We start from the raw sequence: 26426 nt of genomic DNA on the forward strand, positions 1-26426 counted from the left end.
TCAGGAACTGTACTACATCAGCATTACTAAAAAGATTCAAAATGTAGCTTATCCGCAGTTCACTGGGCCAAGGGACAGCTAGCCTGATCCAAAGTGTATCCTTATTTATTTTGAGGATGTTGCTATGAATTAAGTTTATTAAAACCTTATTTTAATAATAGGTATAGTATGCATTAATTGTGTTACTAATTACATTGTTATGAAAACGGTTTAAGCATTATTAACACACGCACTATTGATACTTAAAAGCATCGATGCCTGATGGTTGATAATACAGCTTCACTAGTGGATGATCTATGACTGCAAGCATTAAATACTCTCTACTTTAAAGTCATTAATCCCTACTTTCTTCGAATACGTTTAATTAAAAAGTTCCATTTTCCAGTAATTGCTGGTTTTATATAACCCCAAAAATGGAATTTTATTGAGGCACAAGGTCTTTTATGTAAACATCCATCTGTCCACAGCATAACAGTGCTGGGACAAGTTTTGTGGACTGGGCGAGAAGTGGAGAGATTACAGAAGACTGTGTGTCCCTGTAAGAACTGTGAACTTTTGTCCTCTGTGTAACGGCTCTGGAGGATTTTTGCTTTCAAAATTTTGGTACCAAACAAGGAAATTGCAGAGTCAATACGAGAGAAAATCATGAAACAATGGGTTTAGTGTCAAGTGGAGTTGCTTTATTAGTTTATAAAGAAAAGCTCCTTCCTTATTCCTTTTTTTCCTGTGTCAAGCTCTGCACTGCGAAGTATCATCTGCTTCTTATATTGTTCCTTTCTGTTTGAACACAGAATTAAGCAAACCTCAATTGCATATGTAAAAATACATATACATATGTATATATCTATATCTATGCTTCAGGCTGAGAGATTTCACTAATAAAATAGAAAATATGTTGGTATTAATAAGGCTGGTATTCAAAAAGTATGAAATAAATGCATGGAAGTTTGTCAGCTTATTAATCATTCCCTTATAAGTGGTGTTTTTACTTTCATTGCTCTAACATCTAACCACAGTTCGTTGGCCAAAGGCCAAGCTAGCTTTTGCATTGGCACATTACCATGCGGTGTAGTTTTGTACTTCTCTTCCATTTATTAATGCTGCAGACTTCCTACAATTCAGGCTAAAAATAGAACTGGTTATGTGAAAAACACTGCATTTGTGCTTGAGCTGCAGTATAGAAACAAGAGGATTTTATATGGATGGGGGAAGAGATTCATGACACAGAAGAGCTAGCTGCTTATACTCTGGAAAAAGCTTTCTTTTTGTATGGTTGTAAATAAGATTAGAGTTGCTATGTACACGTTAGTCTGAAGGATGAATCATAGTTGTGGTGTTGCCTCAGTATGTATGAATCTTCATGTGTATCTATTGTATGAAGGAAAGCTGATTTCTCATACAAGGAAACCTGAAAATAGTGCAATGTACAAAAGCAAATCTGTAAAACCAAAGGCAAAGGTGATGTTTTGTTTTTCAGTATAAAGAGTGTCTTCACCTGTGGCACGTATTTTGAAGTATCCTCAAAAAATTATACACTAAACTAAACCTTCAGCTTGTATTTTGGCCAGGCATAGCCTCTCCCATTGTTCTGCTTTCAGTATCTTTAAGGCAGCATTTGCTGTCTCCAGACCACTTCACCACGAAAACATTCCTAAACTTATTTCTAAGTTGTAATACAGCTGCACACTAAAAATTGTCAGCATTCAAATGCAGTCCCTACACTCTTGATCTTTTTTATAATGCTGTGATTTGTTTTGGATCAGCAGTATTTTGAACAAGACAAACAACATACTGGATTCCATCTGAACCTAAGGGAGCTGCCAGGGACACAGGTGAAGAGCGATAGTGGATGCATTTCATAGGCAAAATGAAAAGCAGCAAAACTGATAAGGTCTCACTGTTGCACAAATAGAAAAAGCTAACAGTTTGCATATCAGGAATATCAGGTGTTAGGATTTGACTCAGAACTGCTGAATAGTAGCTTGTTTGCCTTTGGAGAAATAGAGAGGAAGGAAATGTCATGCAGCAACATCACACGTGATTGTGATGGGAGATGGCAAACAGGGAAATAGACCTTTCCGATGCTGTTTCCTAAAGATACTGTTTGGACTGGCTGTGATGGTGGATTATTAAGGAATTCTGATTATTAAATATCTGCACTTGGCAAAGAATAAGAGAGGAATGAACCTCTTTTGAAGCGCACAACAGTCTCTCAAGTCACCCTTGTTGCGTTCTTAACTCATTACTGTGTAAGAAATAAAATTGTGATTGTGTTAGGAGCAGAGGCAATAATAATGAAATGAGAATAAATTGTAAGCTGTGTGATTTTTGAACTATCTAGGGAAAATGAAATTAAGAAAGCTTTCAAATGTCATGCGCTTTGCACCAGGCCACTGAAATACAGTGAGGTAAAACAGCAGCTACTGGGTTTCTGTGTCGATTCATAACCTATAATTGGATGTAAAAAAGGAGAGGTTAGTTCACAGAACAAGGCTCAAGTAAAAAATATTTGGTCCAAAGTACTTAGTTCCTCCTCTTAATTACTACAGACCAGCCTTAACCCCCACAATGGTGGAACTCCATCCAAATGCAGCATAGGCTGAAATCAATGAATCTGTTCCGATTTACATTAGAATTTAATTTTGTCCTGACAAGCTCTCTGAAATTGATACTCAGTGCAATACCAACTGCAGTATAAAGGATCATATCATGCAGTCAACATGATGCACTTTGCAATATAATTTAACACTAATGTTAAATTAAATTACAAAAATAAATTTTATGGTCTCTCTCAAAATCATTTAAGAGCTTAATTCTGATCTGAGATATGTAAGACACAAATCTTGCCTACTGATCATTGAATATACAGATAGTTGTGAGAGAAGAATCACACCATATGATGGGCTGTATGAGACTTTTCGTTATGATACAGGCTCATGATTTGATGTATTGATCCTTTTCTGCAGTTAGGACCTCTGCTCAAAGAGAAGGCTCAAGCAGGTCGACCTCATTGCAGAAACACCAGACAATCTATATACTTTGGACGAGGCCAGATTGGACCAGAAGGTCCATAAGGAAGAGTTAGATGGTGAATTATTCAGATTCTCGGTCTTCACAGCCTGCAGAACTAAGCCCATCAGGAGGGAGATGAGACTTATCCTGCAAGACCTTTTGCTTTCATTAGCTGAAAATACGTACAGCAACTGGATGCAGTTTCCCTCTGCCATTGGGATTCCAGGAATATCTGCTTGTATTATTGAAACCAACTGCCCTTACTTTGCCTGATTTGTCACCAGGGGAAAAGGAGAGGAACCAGATAACCTTCACTGTTCACTTTGGTATAGGAAGTAGGAAGAGGCATGAGCCCAGCTGGTGCAAACAATACTAAAAGCTCATAAGACTTGTAGGATGCCGTTGAAGGAAGGGTTTTTCAAAACATCTCCCTATTGTACAGAGGGTGAATAGGAAAAAGAGCATTTACTGAACGGACATTCTTTGATCGCTGGGTAATGAAAGGAAGGGTGAATAATTTATAGTTGCAAAGTTCTTGCAAAGAGTCCAAAAAATATAATTCTATTAAAAACCAGTATGAAAACTTCAAAGAGAGAAGCAGGAATACAAACAGTAAAACTCCTTTCTAAACCCATACACTCTAAAGATCTAAATAGAAAGATTAAGCAAAATGACAAGGAAAGTAAAAAGAGCTACTTTTTCCAAGAGTCTGAGGGGAGAGCATTATCAAATAGTTACAACAATGACTGGGGGGCCTAAAACACTGGGTTTTTTAATGCTTAGGAGTATTGTGAAACAGAACTCATTCCAGCACATGCTGTAATGATGAGTGTACTGCCAAACCGATAACTAAATAAGGCAGATGTCAAATTCGTCTCCACAAATGCAACTCCAGCGTGAGTGCTTCCCCTCAGACGGGGAAAGGAGAGCACATCTGTCCAGTTCAGCATTCATTACATGGCGTCTCAAAGGTGCTTCACACCATTCATTACCTATAAACTGAAGATGCCACTAAGACTGCTCATGTCCAGCATAAGAAATGCTTAGTTTGGTACAATATGAATGCTGAGGAGGCCCTCTAACGTGGTTCTCCTCAGGGGAGAGTGTGCTCAGCTGTCTGCAAAGCATTTCAGCAGCAGTTCTGCAAGAACAAGGATGTTTACAGAGATGCTTTTCCAGTTACAGAAGTGTTGAACCCGGAGCCCTTTTGCTAGTAGGGGCACACTGCAGGGAGTGAGGAACCTGGAGTCCCAGGTGGGATGGAGGAAAGGAGGGAGAAGCTTTTGAATTGTAAAGGAGGTTGGGTTCCTTGGTGGCTAGGCACATAGTTTTGATGCTGTCACTGATGCCACCACACGAAAGGGCAGAATTAATGGCCACAAGATCTAGCAAAGTTTCCATAATCACGCATTGGTCCGGAGTGCGTGGAGGAGAGGGCACTGGTGGAAGCTGTTAGCTAGCTGATATGTTAAAAAAAAAAAAAAAAAAAGGATGGAGAAAAAGAAAGAAATTAAATTGGGGTCCAACACACTAATGAGAATTAGCTGCAGCACCAGTGATAGCTGTGCTGTGTTAAGAACTGTTTCTATTTACTACCCACTCATAGTATTTCCCTGGAAAAACACATTTTTAAGCTTAGCCTTACCTGAAATGAATGCTGCTTCTTTCCATTCTCACTGTTGCTGGGAATTGAAATGGCTGCAGATACAGAACAGTGTAAAAACATGATGAGCTATGTAGCTTGGGAGCAATTGAGCAGCTGAATACTGCATTATTGAGAAATCATTCGCTACCTCTGGGTCTTAGTGAGAAACTGGAGAGTCCTAGACTGGCATTCAGGGCAGAGCACAGGATGAATAAACATCACAGAGTGCTGAGTATTTACTAGTGAATCCAGCATGGAGCTTCGGTTGTTGCATGTCATCCCACTGCATCTTGCAGGGTTGGCAACACACAGGAGAGAAATAGTGAATTCCAGGAGCCTTGTGGCAGAATTGATCTTATATTGTTTCCTAAATAATCAACTTATCAATGAAATGAATGACATTTTGCTTAACGTGCGGCAGGCAATCTGCATAGCAAAACAGCCATATTTTCAAGTGACATGTGAGAACCATTTAAATACATATCAGTAGTCCTCAAGGGACTTGTAGATAGCTACATGAAGTTGTTGTTTACATGTGCATACCTTAGTGTTGCCAAATTACTCCTGGCTTAGTATTTTCCCTCTTATCTAGTTGAGACAGGAATCTCTTCAGAACGAGGGCCTCAGTAGTTTGTAAAATATCTGTGTATATCTCTGGCATTGTATAAATAATAAATAATGAGCTGTGAATGCTAGTGATCATTAATACTGCAAGTGTTAAGCTGGAAATTCTAGTTCCTAGCTTCTTAGGTGATTGCAAATATAAATATTTCTTGACTCAGCATGGTGAGTAGTCACAAAACATGGAACCTTCTCCAGGGTGGGCTGATGGCTATTAAGTATATCCCAGACCCAGTAAATCTCAGGTTATGGAATTTGTCCCAATATATGCTCTTGCTATGATATTGTGCTGCAGAAAGAGTTTCTGCTTTTTATAAAGCTGACACAAAATATCCACTCTGTATGGTTTTGGAGACGTACTTAAAATATGAGCCAAGTTCAAGCTGATGCAGCGCTGTCTTGCTGAGCCCTGAACTAGTCTAAAACAATTTCTTTGAGAAGTGCGATCACATTCATCTCAATGAGATTTTAAGTCAAAGCCTAAAGAAAGAAATTTCAGTGCCAGTTTTTAAACCTTTTCATTACTATCTGTTTCAAGCAAATGTATTTAATTTGGGAGTAAATACAGTAAATGTGCCTATACTGTATTTCCAAGAATTTTCCCACCTCCTTCTGGATACCAAAAGCTCGTATTTTTCCCTACCTATGTAGCAAAACCAAGGACTGCAATCTGCTTTTACACTGCCAATTTAAAAATCTTTGGCACGGGAGGAATTGGAAATACGGAGAGAACAGTAGTCATGGTAAACAAGTCAGGGATTACTCTATGGTATTGGACTACTTGAGCTATTGGGGCTAAGAGCTGACTTTTCATTCTGTCCCAAAGATCATCTAAAGTTTCACTAAAATAAATGAGCCTGTGCAGACTGGATTTTGAATAGTCAGGTTAAAATAACTACTTTTATAATTTAAATCAAAGTGGTTACTGAATTTGCTGCTTGCTACGCTAAGTACTGCAAAATTTCAAAATCGATCATTTTATTTATTCCCTGTATATCATTACATGGGATATACAATGAACATTTCCTATTAGTGTCCACAGCTCAGCAGGAGTGTACAGTGGTTCTTCAAAAAGTGAAAGACTAGTACGATGAGTGATGGGAATCTCAAGCCCACTTATTTTGGCTTAAAGTTTATCACGCAGGAAAGGAGCGTGGATATAGTTGATCCACTGAAATGCACTGATGGAAGAGACTTATATTTGACTTGACATACTGGGCAAGAGCTTAGAACAAAGCAAAAGCAATCCCCTCCAGAAAAACAAGTATGTAAAAAAAACCTCATTTCTTTTGGTTCATAAAAACCCCCAAACATTTCTCATTTATATCTCCATGTTTTTAATGGAAAACAAAAATGGTTTTTAAGATTAAAATGTTCTGTATTCACATGTGATCTTAAAAAACACAAGCTATTTTGAGCAGTGCATTGCAAGCCGGCCAGTGAAAGAAGCAGCAATATGTTCCTAGGAAATTTTCATTCCTCCCTCTGTTCTGCAGAGGAATGATACTTACGTTAATTTTGAAAAACAAGTGTGAGCAGAGAAATTTAAATTCAGCTATAAGTGTTCTCTATTTCTAACACCAAAGAGTGAACCGTAGTGAGGACTGCAGCAAAGCGTTACTGTGTCAGTGCCATACTGCTGGGAGTGCAGAGCACTTGCACAGGGCTTTCACACCAGTCCTGGAAGTCAGACCTTCAGGTATAGCTCTTTCGCAGGTGCTGAAAAAATAGCCATATTGTGTCCCCTTTCTCGTCGTAGATGTATCGGTAAGGTGTCATGAACCTCTGGAAATATACACCTTTGGATGTCCATAAAACAGTGTGCAGAGAGATGTCAGTTCTTTTCCGAAATCCTGCCCCACTGAAGTCAGTGGGACCTTTCCCAGGGAAATGCACTGGGGCCAGAATTTCACTAGCGACATTAGCTGGAGCCGTTCTCTCTAGAGCACATACAGGGTATGCAGAGGGAAGACTGCATTTCAGCATAGAACTAAAATGTTGTTGTGTTCAGATTTGTTACTTAATAACTCACAATCTTTGTGGAGGATAAAAAATGAGCTCTTAAAGAAAGCACTGAACCCCTTCAAGGCTGCACAGTGTATTCCAGGTACACCTTCACAGTCAAGATCCTACCTGAACATTAGACAGTGACTAATACTCCCATTCAGATGGTTTTTGTCACTTTTAGGAAGGGTTGTAAATCTCTGTGAGCTCTCACTATGCAACAGTTCCTATAGTTTTCAAGTGATTAATACGGGCATTCAACCAGGAGCAGTGTCAAGCACCAAAGCGTTAAAAATAAATTTCAGTAAAACTTCAGGGAACTCTCTCATCGCTGTTAGGTTCCTTGCTGGTTTCATTCAGAAAAACTGATCTTACATTATACATTAACATTTTTAAGTGTCATCTACATGAAAATATTAGATAATTCCATTTTTTAAAATGTGGTTAGTGAAACTTCTGCTTATACAGACAAAACTCGTAACCATGGGAAGATACAGTTCTCAAAACTTGCTTCTTTTAGTAGACTTTGGGACTCGTCAGCTGCCCAGCACTTAATGACCAGATATATTTCCTGCTTTAAAGAAACTGGCTGGTGGTTATGTCAGTCTCACCACCTAAGTATTGCAAGACTCGAGTCCCACCGAATTCTCTTTAAAATGCAAAAGGCATTGGAAGCCTGAAAGGCTGCAGTCCTTTTGTGCTCCTAGCATGTAAGCAGGGGAAGACTCTTAGCTGGGCTAGCTCTGCCACCTGCAGCTCAGCCGGCAGGACCGCACCGTCTCCACCGACAAACCTTCGGTACTGGAAATGTAAAAATTCTCATGGAGGCAAGAGGTTTCACTGAAGAGGGTAATTGATAATTAGCAATAGAATACATAAGCTTGTGGTATGCAAAAGTAAAGTAAAAGAGAGCTTTCACATTGGTCTTTCTGATAATCTTCACTGCTAGCAGAATGCACTTCTATTCCCAGAACAGAACCCCTGTGTTAGAACAAAAATCATAAGGCTGAAACAATTCTTGGTGTGACTGGAGTGATCTCAGAGCTGAATCTGACCCCTTACCTATGAAGGCTGATTTTGGCTCTGCTGATAACTGAAGTATTACAGGAAATTACGTGTGGATCCATATTCTCAGAACCCTCTAACTCCTTTCTGCAGTGCCTCCAGTATCTCCTCATATAACTCCCTTCTTAAAACACACTGTTTTCTGAAATCTATAAATGCTAGTCTTCTCCTCTAAAAAAGTCATTAAAAAAATAAAATAAATCAAATCCTTCCAGATGTGTTTTACTAACGCAAAAAAAAACATGTGCTTTATTATGTTCCCTACTTTCACTTCCCTGAGCCCCAAGGGTATAACATTACCATTTTCTCAAGTTGGATCCAAGCCCTGTAATTGATGAATTGTCCATAGGATCCATATGGAACTCTAACAAAATCACTGACACTCTATACAGCACCAAAATGCATGTATGTGTCCCAGTGTGTGCTGGGCATCCGGAAATATGAACTTTTCATGCCAATGACTTCCCTCGCTGTAAAGCGCTGTGTTCGTCTCGAGCAGTGGATCCAACTCACGGCTATGACACTGTGAAACAGCAATGGTTCCCCAGTAATGGTCAGATATCGTGATGAGTTCAAATAAGAAAACATGACTGGAAACTAATTCTAATAATATTGGGTTACTAAACATCATGTGGAGTTCTTTCAGTAGATTTTAGTACTGCAGAGGGAAACTATATAATTTATTATGATAGACACATATTTTTTCTTCTAACTTTGGGCTTCATTCAGTTGCCCACACACTTAAGACACCTTCTAGTGCCTGAAACATCCACGCAGAGCCTTGTATCCTTCTGGGACAGCAAGAAATATCAGATGTATCGGATCCAGCATAACCTAGGGTGTTTCAGCTGGTGCTGGACACCTATGTGCGAGCAAAGGAGTCCCACCTTTTGTGTTGCCTAAATGTGTAGCTTGGAAATGTCTAACTGTGTCTTGTCAAGCATTGCCATTAAAGGTTCTGGGTGCCTGGAAATGTAGAAATTATTTCTGTGATCATACATTGTCACTGCACTAAAGTCTTTAAGTCTTTAAGGTATTTTCCTGGGTGACTGATTGTGAGCTGTGCAGAAAATGCTTGTAGAAGAGATCGGTTTTGTTGGTGTTCCAAATATTATTATTATAGTACTACAGTGAAGACATGTACATTTTAATATTAACCAATGCTTGAAAAAATGTTAAACTAGATGTTTTGAAAAAGAATCTCACAGAGTGAGATTAGGTGATCTGTGGGGAATAGGCAGCCTAAGCCTCAGGCTTCTTCTGTATGCCAGTGAATGTAGGTGTATGTAAATCATTTCGTTAGCTATGTTTTAAGAAGTCACTTCGTAAAATGATGCAGTCAAGCCAGCCTGCCAGTTACCCTGCTCACTAGCAGTTAAAGCCAGCAGGTGGTTTTGGCCAACCTAGCTCTTAAAGACATCTTGTCCCCACGTTTTTAATCTAGCTTTTTGCCAACACCAAGCTACTGATTGTCAGTGGCAGGTTCCTCAGACTTAAGATAATTGGACCACAGTCTTTTCCTCTTTCAAGGATTTGGTTTTGAGTGACTTTAGATTTCAAGTAGGTCTCAAAGGTCACTGAAAAAGACTGTGAGATTTAATATCAATCATCGTTAATCCAGTTCATTTTACATTTGTGCCCAATTCATGTGAGCTAGACGCATTTAAAATGGACTTGTCACTACAGAGTGCAATGCTTTCCTATTACTCAGGCATCCAAAGCTGACCTTACAAAAGACTTCAGAGGGAAAAAATGCTTGAGAATTCCCCAGAACCAGAAGAGGAATTCATGCAAGTCCATACAGCTCCTAAATATCCAGGAGATGAGACTGTCCCACATCCTAGTGGAGGGGTCCTGGCGCTTGTCATTTGAGTCCATGCGTGTGAGATCAGTCAGGAATTGCTACATTTTGGGTCCATATCCCATTTTAATCTTGCATGTGAAATGAAGGAGATTATAGACAGGATTAGCAGTCAAGATATCTACAGACAGCAGGGACTGCATAGTTCTCCTCAGTGTGCATTATGGTTAGTGCACAATAGGAAACATCTTTGCCAGATGATAAAGAAGAAACATTCTCTTTGTTGCCAAGGATAAATAGATATGGAAGAGTAAATGTGTCATGAATAAAGTGTCCCTAAGGAAATCTTCGAAGACCCTACATGTATATTTGCATACTTTTAGTGCCAGCAGGAGTAGGGCTATGTGAGTGTAGTGCTCTGCCCAGGCTAACTAGTTTGTTGAGACTTATCACAGCTATCTTTTTCATGCTAGTTAATATCTGCTCATAATGAGACAATTCAGGCAGAGCCCTTGACAGAAGCCCAGACTTTTGAGAACCAAAGCAATGATGTCAATTTTGATCACGAATCTATCTCTCTCTCACACACACACAAAACCTGAGCAAGTGCCTGCAGGTTTCAGAATAAATTGAATAAGAACTCAAAATACAACACCTCTTCCACAGCATAAACTGGATCCTGCACATACTTTAGGACCTGATGCTCTTAATTTTTGGTAGAATATTGAACCAGAGGAAAATCTGAGCCCAAAGTGCACGATCTGATAGCAGCTCTCTGTCTATTAAATTACCTTGCCGATATTTATCTACAAAAATATATGTAAAAAGTCTATGTAAGAAAATAGTCAATGAGGCAACTGCAGATTCAATTTCTGCAGTTGGAAAAAAATAATTCCTCATACTGAAGCTCTTCATTCTCCCTGCTGCTTTATGTTATCTCTGTTTTAACTGCTGTTAATGAAAGGCTCATCAAAAAGCAGTGGCAATACACAATAATATTTAAATGCTGAATTAATCTCTTAGTGCTCATGGCAGCTCCCTTTCAGCTATTTTCCCTGCATATTTGGAATCTCCATTTATATGAATGAGAGTGGGGTGCACATGGGGAGAATGGAGCAAATATTGATCGGCTCTGCAGCCCAGAGAGAAGAATTTGCCTCATGTCTCATATATTTCTAAAAACATGGAAGGAAAACATCATAAGCTGAAGTAAATCCAAAATGCTCTTTCAGCAAGACTTCCTAAAATTAAGTAAATAACTCAAAACAAGACTCAGCTTAAGTTATACCTTCCAATGCCATTTTAACTTCTAATAATTTAACCAACTTGTTGCCTTACTTCTGTTGGTTAAAAAAAAGCTAAACCATCCCCTGCTTCTAAATGCAGTTCTGCTTTGAAAAGCGACAAAAAATGTCATGCAGGCTCCATGTTTATTTTGTGTAAGCTATTTCCTTATCAAATGTTCTCAGTAAGGAACCTTTTCCTTCTGTGCGCCAGCCCTGCAAAGTTCAGGTGGAACCTAGAGGTCAACCTGGATTTTTCTTCTCATGTAGGATGACCAAAAAACCAGGGATCCTGCAAGCGAGAGTAAGCCCTCAATTACATGTGTGCAGTTCTGCAGTCTTCTGTGGCTTTGCGTAAGATTTAACTGACTGGAAATGATTCTGTGGTGATAAACCGGAGGGAATAGAAACGAGCTCACTGTGTTCTTTATGCTAGATCTGCTGTGCTAACAGGAGCAAAGAGCAGTGAACAGTGATTTTAATTACTAAGTGAACAGATAGAAAATATATAAGACTCTATTTAAAGAAGAGGTTTGCTTGAAATTCAACATAATCAAGTATTCAAGCTAACGAGGAAAATAAAATGCTTCCCTTTTTTTCTCGGACATGTCATTCATGTGATGGGAAGAGAATGTGTAGTCATAACAAGAAAAGAACAAAAAGTTATTTGAATTATTTTGCATGCAATAGCAAGATAAAATATCATGTTTACAACCCTCATTTATGAGAAGTCTTCATTGTGGAGTGCAGCAGGTCAGAAGATCACTGTGCGTACATTTTGCTATACGGGAATGATAACCCACTATGGGCATTTTATTATTTATTAATTCATCTTTGCAGTTTTGGCAATCAAGCATGAAAATCTTATACTCTTCTGAAATGTCTGTAGTCTGGAAGACCAGAGTTGAAGTTTCTCAGATTTTTTTTAAAATACTTAAGATAGATAGCAAATAGTGAGCAAAATTTTTCTCAATTCAGAGTTTTGATCCTGCAATCCCAGTGCAGATTAAACTGAGCTGTACAAGGCATACTCTGTTAGCCAGGGTAAAAAAAAAGCCAAGAATATACTTTCCAGCTATGTAAACACTGATGAACTACGTCTTTGCTTGGATGAAATCATTCTGTTCTGAATTTTTCTTCCAGTTGTGTGTAATACTGGAGCCAATGCAGGAACTGATGTCAAGACATAAAACCTACAATCTAAGTCCTCGAGACTGCTTGAAGACTTGCTTGTTTCAAAAATGGCAGAGAATGGTGGCCCCACCAGGTATGTTTCATTTCCAGTGTTTTACTTATTTTATAGTTAAATTAATGTAGAAACAATGGGAAAATTTACTGCAAATTTACTTACAAAGGAAAGTACTAAGAATTAGCACTGTTCCAAAAGTAAGCCTGAAAATGATTCCGATGTTTTATGATTTCAGTCTGACCCAACTGATTTATAGATGTGCACATTCAGATGGTTTCACTATGACTAGGATATAATTTAGTACAAAAATATGTGTAGATGGAATGCAAAATGCCTACTGGCTCCATTAGAATTCATCGTTTGTGTAATTCAGCTTCCTGCTGTGACTCTGAAATTACAGCTACAATTCATAATTAATTGTCTTTGAGACTAATATAATGTTATTTACAGGCCTGGACCTAATAATCTCCTTCCTCTTACACCTCAAAATAATTCTTACTTTTTTCAGATTATTAAAGATTTGTATATTTAAGACTATTCACATTGGTGCCCAGGCCAAATCTTGAAAAGTACAATTGCCCCTCTGTTCTTTTCCAGTTTAAGAAAAGTTATGTAATTGTCCTGATTCGATCTCAGTTTGGAAGACTTGCAGGGAAATGGCATTCAGCACGCTCTAACATGTTCCCGTGGTAGTGGCAGTTTAGAGATTGAAGTGCACATCAGAGGTAGAAGGAACCAAAAGGGCAGTTGCTCATATGCTGTATCGGTGGCAGCAGGAGGGTAGAAAGCTACCTTTGGCCTTTGCCTCTGGCTGGGTCAGTTGAGGCTGTAGCCTACATCCAAATAGGACCTGGATTTTTGTTTAGCGCTGTTGCTTACTGTGTGGTCTTCAGCATGTTACATGGTCAATTTGAGCATCGTGATAATTATGATACTTCCATTGTAAAATGCTTTCAAATATCTTTATAGATAATGCTGGGAGAATAAGATTCAATAGTCCATTATACAAAATTGAAAGCAGATTCCATTGGTTTGGGTCCAAATATTATTCTACGGTTTGTCTAATCTAATACTGCTACTACTAGTACTACTACTAGTAAACATAGGAATTTAAAACTAGATGAAAAAATATGTCAGCACTTCTACTTGTGCATTATTTTAGTGCACGCTTTACAATATCTGCCATTTGCTTTCCTTCGTACCTTTTTATTGCAGCAGAACCCACAAGACAACCAACAACCAAACGGAGAAAAAGGAAAAACTCTACCAGCAGCACTTCCAACAGCAGTGCTGGGAACAATGCAAATAGTACCAACAGCAAGAAAAAGTCAGCTGCTGCAAACCTGAGTCTATCAAGTCAGGTACCTGTAAGTCTCACTTTCCTTTTAGGCCTGAATCGCTAAATGTGCTTTAATTCTTTCCTTACATTGTAAAGAAGGTGCATTCTTGAGCCTAAACTATCACAAGCAAAAGGCGATCTTGCACAGCGTGCAATTAGTGCAGAGATGTGAAGAAGCCACTCTGCAGTGCAGCTTTAACGAATGACCCTCAAGCAGGGGTATCCTGAGGACCAGATGTGATTTTTTTTAAGGCTGGGCCAAGTCTCCTTCTTGTCAGTGGGAGTCTTTCCACTGGCGATGGGACTCAGATTGGGCCTCGTGGTCTTAGATACAGCATGAGTCTTGCAGGCTTCCATCTGCCAGGTGCTAAGTGAGGATGAATCCCTGTGGAACAGGACAGCCGTACCTGAGCAGACCGCTGGTCTCTTTACATTAGTACCTTACCTCTAATCGGTGCCGGGTTCAGATGCTTCAGTGGAATAGGTTATGAATTAACTTACCTGCAGAGGTTATCTCTTTTTCTAACCACTCTGCTTGCAGAGGGTAGGTCCCCTGAAATATGGGTCTTGGCTTATCCACTCTGCTAGCTGTAACTGTTGACATCCTAATTATATAGGGAAACACCAAGTCATTTCCAGAACTGTACCAGCACTTTAATAATGTCACCTTTATTGCCTTAGTGACAATATAGGGGTGATCAGACCCCAAATTGTGACAAAGTGTGCCTTAGTCAATAAGGAGATAGCTTATGCATTTTAAAGCTAGGGAAATTAATTTGATATTTTAGGAACTATAATCTTGGGAATGTTATCCTGGGAATGTTATCTTGGAAATAACATGCAGGGATTTTTTATTGGATTTCTGATCAGCAGATAGGAAAGGGCTAGGTCTCCTTCGAAGCCTGACAAAGAATATAGACCTGTTAGCACAAAGCAGGCACTTCCTAGGAAGCTTGAATACCCAGAGAAAAAAGAAGAGTAGACTAACACCAGTGAAATGAAATGAAGATTTTTGTTTAGCAACTGATCCAGCAATCCACTAGCTTACAGAAGCTTTGGGCTTCAGTACATTAAACTCATATTTTCTCCTTGTCATATTAAAATTTTCACGTGGCTCGCATCCCCAGAGTCAGATTCTTTCCCTAATATAGGCATCTCTGGGTTTTTCTGGCAGCGCAAAGCAGTCAGAAGGCCAGTTACCTGATCCCCTGGTGGCAGGGACCACTCTGCCTCCCTGACTGTGTCTGCCAGAAAACCCCTTGGATCAATAATCAACCATATTTAAGAAAAAACAGCAATTAGGTGCAAAACTGAGCAATGAGCTAGCTCCCTGCTGTCTCCAAGTTTAAAAGACAGTAAAATCACTTTATCTTGGCTGCTCCTTTCCCCGAGTTCAGTTCAGCAGGACCAGAATCTGACCTCCTGTCTCTCTTCAGCCTGCTTCTCCCTGGAGAGATGACTTTTGTTGGCTTCGGTGGTAGCCATGTGTACTCGTACATCTAAGTGTAATTGAGCCCTCTGATAGTTACCTGTCACTCCCACTGATACTCAAGCTAACTTCAGGTACTGAAAGGGACTGCTGACAGATGTAGTAAAGGCTGCTCTTCCTGATGGAGATGACAGTTGAGTATCTGAGACATAATGATGAAGTTTATCATGGTATGAAGGATGGATTTTTAGTCTTCATTGACTTTCAGGATGCTGCAGTCAATATTTTTCAATATTGTTTGCTTTCTGTACCAGAGTAGCAAGATGGTCTAAACTCTTTTGTATGGAGGATCAGGTTCTGTTTTTAGGACTCTTCTCCTTTCCCCTTGCACAGTGGAAGATGCTTAGTTGTTTGGTTTGACATACTAAAAGCTCTTCCCATCTTGCCCACAGCAAAGATAGCAAACCAGATGGAATTGATGGTGGGGCCACTCTGAAGAGTAGACAGAACTCAAAATAATTTTAGCAGTAGGATATTTTGGTGTAAAACTATTCCACACTTTTCAGTTAAATAGAGAGATGTTACCATGTTTCTTCAGAATTATGCATTCTTTGAAGCGGGCCTTATTACAGGCATGCCACTACTTTTCAAAGTTAGCTGCAGGTAGCAGTAACTTGCTTTCTGTTTCTTTCTCTCAACTTTACCTTAAAACGTATCAGTCTGTAGTTAACGTTTGATTTCCCTTATATGCAATAGAAGACAAGATATCCCCAAACACAATCTGACAGTTTTGAACTGACTAAAAGCTTCATTTGGTAATAGAGCTTTCTGTGAATGCAACTTTCCTGCTCAGTAGAAAAAAACTTATTGAAATCATTAATTTTCAGTGTTAAAAGCATTTTCCCCCTCATTATTAGAGAAGAAGAATGAAATCACTGCATCTTCTGTGTACATGATTCACATAAGCCGAGCTACTTTTAGTTCCATTTTTCCCATCATCCTCTCTGGAGAACCCCAACAATGAGCTCATATCCATACCAAACCTGGATTAATATGAAGTCATGTACTCCACCTTTCTCTTTTTTTCCAGTGGTTTCTTCCCAGGCAGCAAAGACAGTCTCTCCACCATAACAGAATCTAATTCCTAATTTCCTGTCACGTTTATGCTCCTATGTTGGTTTCTCTTTGATAGTAAATTAATCCTGGTTAGAGAATGTTTCCTTAGCCTCTACTCTATGTAATGTTTCTTGGTTTAGGACATTAGTAAATCACTCAGTTTTGTTCCTGCAGTAGTGCTGTGTACACTCGGGCAAATGTGTGAACTTACCATATTCCTCATCCAAATTTCTCACCCACACTATTAACTTCCGTTTCTTTAAGGAGGTCTTCATGTCTAGAGTGGCAAATTTTCCATGTTCAGGACAGTGACTGGAAAGCAGCTGGAGTGCCATCAGCTATGACAAAGCTTGAAACTTCAGAGATTTGTCATTTTCCCCATAGCCCCTTCCAGATCTCCAGATAAATACATGGGGCTAAGCAAACTTTGATCAATGAGATGGAACGGTACTTGTCACATACACATTCTTCTTCAGTAATAAGAGGCTGTGCCATTTCCTCTACCTTCCTATTTTCTGATCAGTTCTTCAGGCAGGGACAGTGCTGACAATACAGAGCCAAGCCCAGAAAGTGCAATGATGTGGTTTATTTCCATGCATGAGTCAGGTTGGCACTGCACCCTGAAGTTCAGTTGCTGAAGCCTAATCAATCAGTATCATTTGTGCCCTTTGTGTTGCCTTAAATTTATTAGCACTTTGACTGCACTGACACATTCTGATACATCTTTAATAACACAGTCTTCAAAAGCATCTTAAGGGTCTCTGCCAGTGGGTGGGTATGCATCTTCCCTCTCACCAGTAATTTGAAAAGGGTCAGTCTCAGTCTGTCCTGATATCTCTAACTATTTTTTATACTTTCTCAGCCCTGCTAAATAAAATACAAAGTTTTGCCCTTTTGACAGTCACTTGCATTCTCTTACACTCATTTTCCTTTCTAATGTGGTTTCCGTGATTCTGTTAGTTCTCATGCTGCTGGTTGCAGACCTTCAGCATCTCCTCTTGTCAATATGACTCTTCCTGCCCAAGTCCCTTGTTTAACACCTTTCCTACATATTATATTTCCTACATTGTTAAAACAAATGTAGTTAGCCAGTGTGCTACAGGATTGCACTGCACAACTCATGCCTAGGTTGGCCTGTTACTTGTCCAGTGGTTGTTTTGACCTGAATCTGTAAGTGCTGAGGCAACACACTGTAGTGTGTTGGAAGTAGAACAAAGTGCCACTAAAGTCTCTCCAATAGCACAAATACAAAAACATTTTTCTCACCAGAAGATTTCTTTCAGGCTCTCATCGGTGCAGGCTCAATACTTCCAGTGATTTCCACAGATGCATTGGCCTTTTTTAGTGCTTAAAGAACAGGGACCCAGAAACTGTAGTCTACTCAGCTGTCTTAGACTCAGCAGATGCCAGTCATTTGAACTGTTCTCAGATTTGTTCCTGTTATCAATCACATCTGATCTTTGGAAGAAACGTTAACCCATTGTGCAGAAACTGGAATTACTAATTCCCCTTTCCTCCAGAGAGCAAAGATGGGCTCCTTCTGCAAGGTTCATAGAAAACCTGCCTTTCTAATGTTAACTTTCCTATGATTTTAAAGAAAGTAGTTATCTAATTTGGGTGTGTCACTGCCTTATCACTTACACAGTACTAATTTCCTCTAAGGTTTGAAGCTAGCTGCAGTGTTTTCCCAAGTCCCTGCTCAGTTTTTAAGCCTCTTTACTGGCTGAAATTGTATTCCTTTTCATTTTCCGTATTCTTCTGTTTCAAACAAAGCTTTCTTGCAAGCCCAGGCCCTTGCACATAGAGCAGTGACTTGTACACTGTGATCTGTGGATTACAGGTATATGAAGATCATCAGAAGAGCTATATCATACAGCCATATCACTTAAATATCACTTTCTGTTAACTTTAATAAAAAAACCCTCTGCATTCATCCATTCTCATCTATTTGAATTGGGAAATTTGACAACAATGCACAACTCTCACACACTCTAAGAACCATTGCTCTAGGCTGCTCCCAGTTATAACCATAGAAATTAATAGGTGGATTTTGCTTTCATTTACTAATGAAGATCCTGTTGAGTGTAATACTGTAACCATGAGCCCAGTGAAATATCATTTGTGTTGGAAAGAATAAAGCATCACTACATACCACTAAGTAAATCAAACATTCTCTGTTACATCCTGAGTCTTAATTAGAGCCTCCTTGCACTCTTTAAGTGAGTTACATACCTCAATAATCTCTTTTTCTCTTTATCGTTCTCTGTAAGCTCCTCAAAAGCCAAATCCATAAATAAACCTGCTAATGTGGAAAGGAGCAATAAAATCTCTCATGTGTTTCAGAAACGAGCCTGAAAGGGGTAGGTTTAGGTGGTTTGTGATGGATGTTGTAGTACCAGAGCTACAGTTCCAGGGCCAGAAGATTAGTGTCAGAAATTATCCCGTGTCTCAGAACTGTGCAATTTGGAATCTAAGATTTAGCCGTAAGGAGATGAGAGTGAACAAATTGGTTTCCGGTTGTTGCACTTTAGGAAAAATATTCCAAACAAGAACAGAACGTCAAGTTAACAGAGAGGAGTATGATGAGATGTGAAAGATAACCATTTTCTTCTAGAAAGTGTTTACTCTGAAACCTAATTAAAAGGTCAGTTCTATTTCTATAGATCATTTCAACACCAATGTCAATCCGATGTTTTTGTCTTGGAAGCAGTGACCATTAAGGGTGTGGGCAGCAATGGGGTTCTCAGTCATTAATAATTTTTGTGGCAAGGAGCTAAGAAGTCAGTTATTAAAATAATCACCGCTAACACAATTCTGTAAGAAGGCAGGAAGGCAGGAGGAGGTACCCTTCTTTTGACTTAGCACTTAGAGGTATGCTGGCTGCTAAAACTAGTGCAACTTTCAGTCCTTGGAGTATGAGACTTTCTTGAACAATATACTTGATAGTTTCAGGCGGTTTTAATTATCTCAGCCTTGTGAAGCACTGTTTGTCTACTTCTGGGGCCTGTGACACCTGAGCTACGAACTAGTCACTGTAACATACTGAGCTACGTATTAGCAGCAGCAAAGATGGCAGGCATAGGGATGGGGAATTTTACATGGCCCACCACACTTTTTTACCTCCAGACTCCTGTAAGACATTGTTTAGCCATCAGATGATCTTTGAAATCCCAAGTTAAAAAGTGTAGTTATGTAACTGGGCATAGCAGAGCTAAACTTTGAGGCTAGGCATAAAAAAGATGAAGCCTGAGAAATGACCGGTCTGTTAAACAGAAGTGCTTGCATTTAAGTTGTGTATGAAGTGATCTCTGTGTATAGTTCATATGCATCAATTTAAGTTTGGATGGCAATTAGGGTTATTTTAGGATGAAAGGTATGATATACATGAAAGCTGCTTTTGTGGTTATATTATTAAATAATACATTTCTATCACATAATGTAAAACATCCACTGCTTTATTTACAGTGCTTCACTGCAACCATATTTTACTATCATGAGACATTCCTTGACCAAAAATGTTGTTTCTAATCACAGAGTAAATTAATAAGATTGAGTGACTACAGTCTAAATATTTTTTAAACTAATCTAGTCAAATATGTGCTACCATAACTAGGGCATAGCAGTGTGTGCTGCCGTGCAAGAGACTAGGGTTTAATTCTTGGATTCTGCTTCTCACTCCATGAGCAGGAGCTAGGAGCACTCCAGAGCTGCAGCCTCAACCCTGGGAGGGATGGAGCCTTGTGTCATTCAACAGCAGTGACCCCCACTGGCCAATTTAAGGAGAAGCATTGAGGGGCTCTAAAAGGAGTCACTTCCAGTCCTCCTCAGAGGTTGGTGGTCATTGCACGGGATCTAGTGAGTGGAGGTTCAATGGGGTGCACTCGGTGGGGTCTTCAGCTTTCAGTCTGAGGAGCAGAATCCTCTCCGGGGAGGAACCAGCATGTGCGCTTCCTGAGACACTATTTTTGCCTGACATAACTATTAGTGGCAGGATTGTCAAGAATATATATTATTTTTTCAACTGTCCTGTAACTAATGCTGTGATATCTCTTTTAAATAGAATGAGGGAAAACTCCACTAACCTCAATATAATTGTAGCTTAATTCCCAGAGAGAGAGAGAGAGATACTCAATAGCATGGAGAGAAATATAAGTGCAAACTGTCTTCTCAGTGGGTGTCATTATACTAAAGGAATAATATTTGCAAAGAATCTGAGAAATTAGAGATGGAAACACAAGGTCATTGAGCATCTCCCCGCTGATGCACGAACGTTTCCTACCACAGATGATTGAGATTTTTCCCAGGCCAGTGTTAGGTGACCTGAGCAGCAAAGCTAGCACTGTTCCAGCGGGGTCACTAATCCTCAGTCTGCGGTTCTCAGTAGCAGGAATATTGTCTTAGCAGTGGGAGTTACATTTTCGTTTACTTAATGTCATCTTAGTACCCTAGTTTACATCTCATCGGATTGGCCTAAAGCGATCCTCTTCCTTTCAGCACTTGCAGCTGTTAAGCATATTTACCCCTCCCAATTGTTTGGTGGATATAATACATATTTAATTCTTTCACGTGGCCTCCCCTGCCAGCTGTTCTAGCCCCATAGTTATTTTTGATGCACTTCTCTAAGTCTCATCCAAGTTGCCGACCTTTTGCTGGTATGGCAACAGGGAGAACTTGAGGTCCACACACAAGAGCATTGAAATAAGAGAAACTGTTGCCACCTCGGTCTGTGATTCTGTATTTCAGCCACTGTGGTCCTTTTTGCCTGCCGTATCACACTGCACGCTCAAACCCAACTTGCTGTCCTCTGCCAGGTCTCTCTTGTCTTTAATGCTCTCGCAGTACAATGGGGTCAGGTCTGGTTCAGCAGTGCGCACTATACATCATCTGTTGTTTAGAGGGACGAAATAAATTAGCATAAACTTCTGGTTATAAACACTTTTGTCTTTTAAACTTCTATGTCGCAAAGCTTTGTGTGAGTTTTATTTAACCAAATATTTTATGGCTATATGGAGTAACAGAATATAGACAATATAAAGAAGAAATCATGTAACAGTTTCCATCTACTCACAAATTTTTCACATAACACAGGCTGAAAATGTAATATAAACATTCTTCCGTAGCATGTCAGCCTTTGCTGAGGGATATGGAGAAACAGCGTAAATACTTACTGGCAATAATTTGTATCATTTCATGGTGAAAGAAGCACATATCTGATTAAAAAGAAACCTTATTGAATGCAAACATTTGTCTTCTGTTTGCTTTTTACATTCATAAGGAGGAACAGATCCTTTAAAATATGAATCTGTTGTTCGCTAGGATTCTTGGAAGGGCGTGTTATATCAGCAGGTACAAAGCTAGACATCTGGAATTACTGCACTTGTACCAAACGCTAGCTGATGCCCTGCCACCTGAGCTGCATGAAAAGATGCATCCCACATATTTCTTTAGCGGTTAGCACAGCAGCCTGATTCTCGGTTGAACAGAGAGAACAAGAGAGCTCTCTGGCTTTGCACCTTTGCTTTCCAATCTCAAGTTTGCACCTTTCTATCCCATGCTGGTTAGGTTTTTTGCAGCAGATCTGTGATGCACTGGAGTACAGTAGGCGGTTTACTTGTTTTCATGGAAGGACAATTTGTACTTAAAGCAGTGATTAGATGAATTCTTTCTTTCTTGCATGCTTCAGTTTTTGATGACTACTAGCTTCATCAGTGTAATTATAATTAGCACTCTTCATCTTCCTTTTACGGTACCAGCTGGACAGATTGGTCCTCTTACTGCACAGATTGGCGGCAGGGTTGCCTACATGGAGTTAGGTGACAGGCACCATGAAATAACAGATGGTAAATTCAGGGCTTGTTGGCAATCAGCAGGTTTTTGCTAATGACTTAATTAGCTATGCAAATTGTCAAATCAGTGTGAACATTGTTTTTATCGAAAACTTTACCTAAATTAATTACCATAATTAAGTAGCAGAATGTCAAGTATATTGGATGCGTAAAAGGGCTTGGCTGGCTATGGATAAGAGAGTTACCATCTTTATTAGAGTGCTGTGCTCCACATTTGAGAAGTCTGAGGATAAGAAATGTGGTTTCTTTTAAGCTACTTTAAAAATACGCATATCGCCAAGTTGCAACTGAGATGCACCCTGGTGCCTTTCCACATAAAATGGCTCGGGAAAGAATTACTGGATAAAGGCTAAATATTTCAAGCAGGAGTTTAAGGCAGTTTCACAGCCTGCTTACTTGCTTAAAATCATGCACATTTTTCAGTCTACCTGCTTTTCAGTTCTGGGGTTTCTGAAATCCAGAGCCAGGAGCATGCAGCTAGAGAGATGTGTTAAAGTTTTTCATTTACATTAGAAATAAAGTGTAAGCCTGTCTCCTGGTTCCTACTATGCAGGAACTTTTAACTCTGTTGTTCAAATATCACAATGTTAAGAGATGCAAATTCTCTAACATAATTTTTTTAAGTTGATTTTTTCTCTCTCAAGGTTTCCATATAACAAATATTGGGTGCTGTTCACAGGATGTGATGGTGGTAGGAGAACCAACTCTGATGGGAGGCGAATTTGGGGATGAAGACGAAAGGCTTATCACTAGATTAGAGAATACACAGTATGATGCAGCAAATGGCATGGATGATGAAGAAGATTTCAACAATTCACCTGCACTGGGAAATAACAGCCCATGGAACAGCAAACCTCCTGCTAACCAGGAGACTAAATCTGAAAACCCCACACCACAAGCTTCCCAATAGGTCATTCTGCAGCAGTACCCATTGCAACGTATGTCAGTGGGTTATTAATTACTGTTTCACAGCATTCTCAAAAAAAAAAAAAAAATGAAACCCCCCACCTTTCAACGGATACAGTATCTATTTCTAAACTAAAGCTATCTGATTTTTTTTAATTAGGGAAAATTCTTGTATAAGCTTCCATATACATTTCTTGGAAGCATTCACATACAACATGATACTGGCACTGACCTCAATTAAAATAATTGAAAATTAAATAGCATTCATGGCAAATTTCTGACAATGCATTTTATTGGAAGGGGTTGTTTTTTTCCTCATCGAACAATGGCCATATTTTAACAAGTCATCAGTGCTCAGGATCTCATTAACGTAACTATGTAAAACTTTTTACAATTGTAATATATTTTCTGCTTTTCAACTTGCACCTGAAATTTCTTGTTTCAGAAGGAAAAAAAATCAGCTTTTAAGGAAAAGTAATTTAAAGTGACTTTTGTTCTTTCTTTAACTTTTCTTTCATCAGTTAATCATTTAAAGGATCCAGCATTTTTCATTTACGTTTACCTGATGCCAGTAGATACTCTTTCCATCGTTTAATAAAAATGCTGAAACAAGAAATGTCTTTTTTTCATCAAAGACATGAGAAATATTTTTATGTGGAAAAAGACACCCAGTCCTATGAGAGTTTATGCTTTGTAAAATTGCTGTCGATCCAGATATTTTAAAGCCATGTAATCCATTAACTTTGTGGGCAGCTTAATAAATCTAAAACTTTTGTGTTTTTATTATTGTATCTGAGTTGGCTTTGTTGTTATTTCTTTTCATAGTATATTTCTTGTATAATATTTTTGTAAAGCCCTCAAACCAGTTTTTGTTTTACTTTTTTTTTTTTATTCCGGTGTATTTATGTGAAACTTTATAAAAGAAACTAATTTTTTCATTTACATATTAATATGTTCAACTCATCATGTAAAGACACAGTGAGTCAGTGTGTTATATAATACAACTGTATTTTATGTATGCTTTGCCAATAAGTGTGCCAATAAACTGTGTTAACAAATGTGCTCTTATCTAGTGCATTTACAGTTCCTTGCATGCAAAAGACATATGCCCAAGTGCGGGATCGTGCACCAGGAATTTTTGGAATTAACGTTGCACTGAATTACAATCTTTTTCCAGCAAAAAGGAAAGCCTATAGTTTAGGTGTGAATCGCTTATAGCTCAATTTGGTTAGATGCTCTTTTTTTAACATTAATGATGTGTAACACGACAGGTCAGACCCAGCAGCAAGAGCCAAGCGCAAGGGAGCGGAGGGCATCCAGCAAGCGCAGCTCCATCCTGAACTTTGCATCCCTCACCTTTCAGGGCTGGGGCTTATCAGAGCAGGGATTTCCACTCTGCTGAATTCTGTCTGATAGTTTTACGACAAGTCCCTCAACTGGGGCTGAGAGGATTTAAAAAAATTCTCCTTCTTTCTTCCCTTTGCTATCAAATCAATTGTTCACAGGAGCAGGCAAACCCTCTGGACTGGTGCAGCCTCTCTGAGTACAGCCCGGCGTGTAAAGCCCCTCAGCTGAGCTGGGAGGCACAGAGGCGCACGCCTGCGTCCCGAGGCAGCTGAGACGCTCTGCAAGGTGCACCCTGCCGGTGGCAGATACTTACAGGGAGAATTACCAGCACGGAGATACTGAGTCTACACGATCTTGCCTTTTGTGCACGGGAGCGATGTTTTGCTCTGACTGATACTGTACTTTTAATATTACTGACATTATAAAAGCATCTGTAGAACTCCAGTTTTTTTCCTGAATGGCTGTTCATGTACCCAGAAGCCACTCTAGGGAAACGTGTCTCCCAAGCGTATATGCATATTTTTAAGAATGCTTTTGCTGGGTGTGATTCCGCCAAATAGTTTTGTAGCCACCATTGCAGAAGAAGTACAGGGCAGAGCACCCTGTGTGGCCACTTGGTTCTTCAGCGGGAGACAGCTCCCTCCCTGCCTGAAGAATGGACCTCAGCCTCCAACATGGGCCCCGTTCTCCTGCAAGCAAAATCCTTGTTGGATGAATTTTGGCACTACAGTAGGCCTTGCAGGAAGACAGCCTAAACGACACAAAAGCATATCTACTGTAGGGTAGAATTTAAAACTACCTAAATAACAAATGTGGACTGAATGTATCTGCATAGATAGCGATGCTACTCCTTGGTAACACTTGCAGGACGTAGGAAATGGTAGCTCTGTCACGCAGTATCAGCGTCGTGGTTCAGCCCCAGCCGGCAGCTGAGCACCACGCGGCCGCTCGCTCACCCCTCCCCCCAGGGTGGGATGGGGAGGAGAATTGGAAGACAAAGGTAAAACTCGTGGGTTGGGATAAGGACAGTTTACTGGGATAGCAAAGGCAGAGGGAAATAACAACAACAGTACTTACAACAGAATATACAAAGCGGGTGCTACACAATGCAGTTTGCTCACGGCCCAGAACCCAATGCCCGAGCAATGACCCCTCCCCAGCCAGCTCCCCCCCCTTATATACTGAGCATGACATCATGGCATGGAATACCCCTCTGGCTAGTTTGGGTCACCTGTCCTGGCTGAGTCCCCTCCCAGCTTCTTGTGAAAATTAACTCTACCCTAGCCGAAAACCAGGACAATCAGCCCTGATTTTTCCATGTAAATAATTAAATTCACAGTGTATTCCATTAAGGGATCATTGGCTCCTATGTAGCTGCTATAACATTACAATTACACACTGTAATTCTAATGTTCAAAACCACTAATCATTCCTATTACATTTCCATGAGCACACTCTAAAAGGCGTTCCTTATTATTAATCTTTCAAGACTGGCACTACTGTTTCAATTTTTAAAAGATTTATGATGTCATATTACTCCTGTTGTTTCAGTAAATAAACATAGGAATGCTTGAAAAACGAGTAACAGACTCCTTAGAGTGCTGTCCTTGAATTAATCTGGAAGGACACTTTCTCCATATCTCCTCAAAAACCCCATCTACAAGCTATCAATCCACCCTATTGTGGTTAGGGTGAATAACAGATGGAGCTAGCTGATTTTATTTATTCCCTTATTTATTCATAAAAGAAATTGTCCAAATGGGCCGGCTCAGTGAAGCGGTTTGGGATGTACAGCAGCTGACCACGCAGTCTGGTCATTGCCA

At 39.6% G+C, this 26426-nt stretch overlaps 1 protein-coding gene across 19 annotated transcripts in view; it reads left to right on the plus strand.

Moving 5' to 3' along the window:
• LDB2 (LIM domain binding 2) overlaps positions 1-24314 on the plus strand; it is a 226429-nt gene extending 202115 nt beyond the window's left edge. For 3 of the 19 annotated variants that reach the window (XM_075752422.1, XM_075752431.1, XM_075752426.1), the window contains 3 exons: positions 12575-12698; positions 13836-13987; positions 23030-24314. In XM_075752422.1, the coding sequence (XP_075608537.1) occupies positions 12575-12698; positions 13836-13987; positions 23030-23260 (507 nt within the window). In that variant the 3' untranslated portion in view covers positions 23261-24314. Of the gene's footprint in view, positions 1-12574; positions 12699-13835; positions 13988-20188; positions 20335-22994 lie in introns of all 19 variants that reach the window. The other 16 variants (XM_075752434.1, XM_075752436.1, XM_075752435.1 and 13 more) reach the window with 11 other exon arrangements.
• Positions 24315-26426: the final 2112 nt, after the last annotated feature.

This window comes from Balearica regulorum, chromosome 4 (assembly GCF_011004875.1).
Source record: "Balearica regulorum gibbericeps isolate bBalReg1 chromosome 4, bBalReg1.pri, whole genome shotgun sequence".
Classification (NCBI taxonomy): Eukaryota; Metazoa; Chordata; class Aves; order Gruiformes; family Gruidae; genus Balearica; species Balearica regulorum.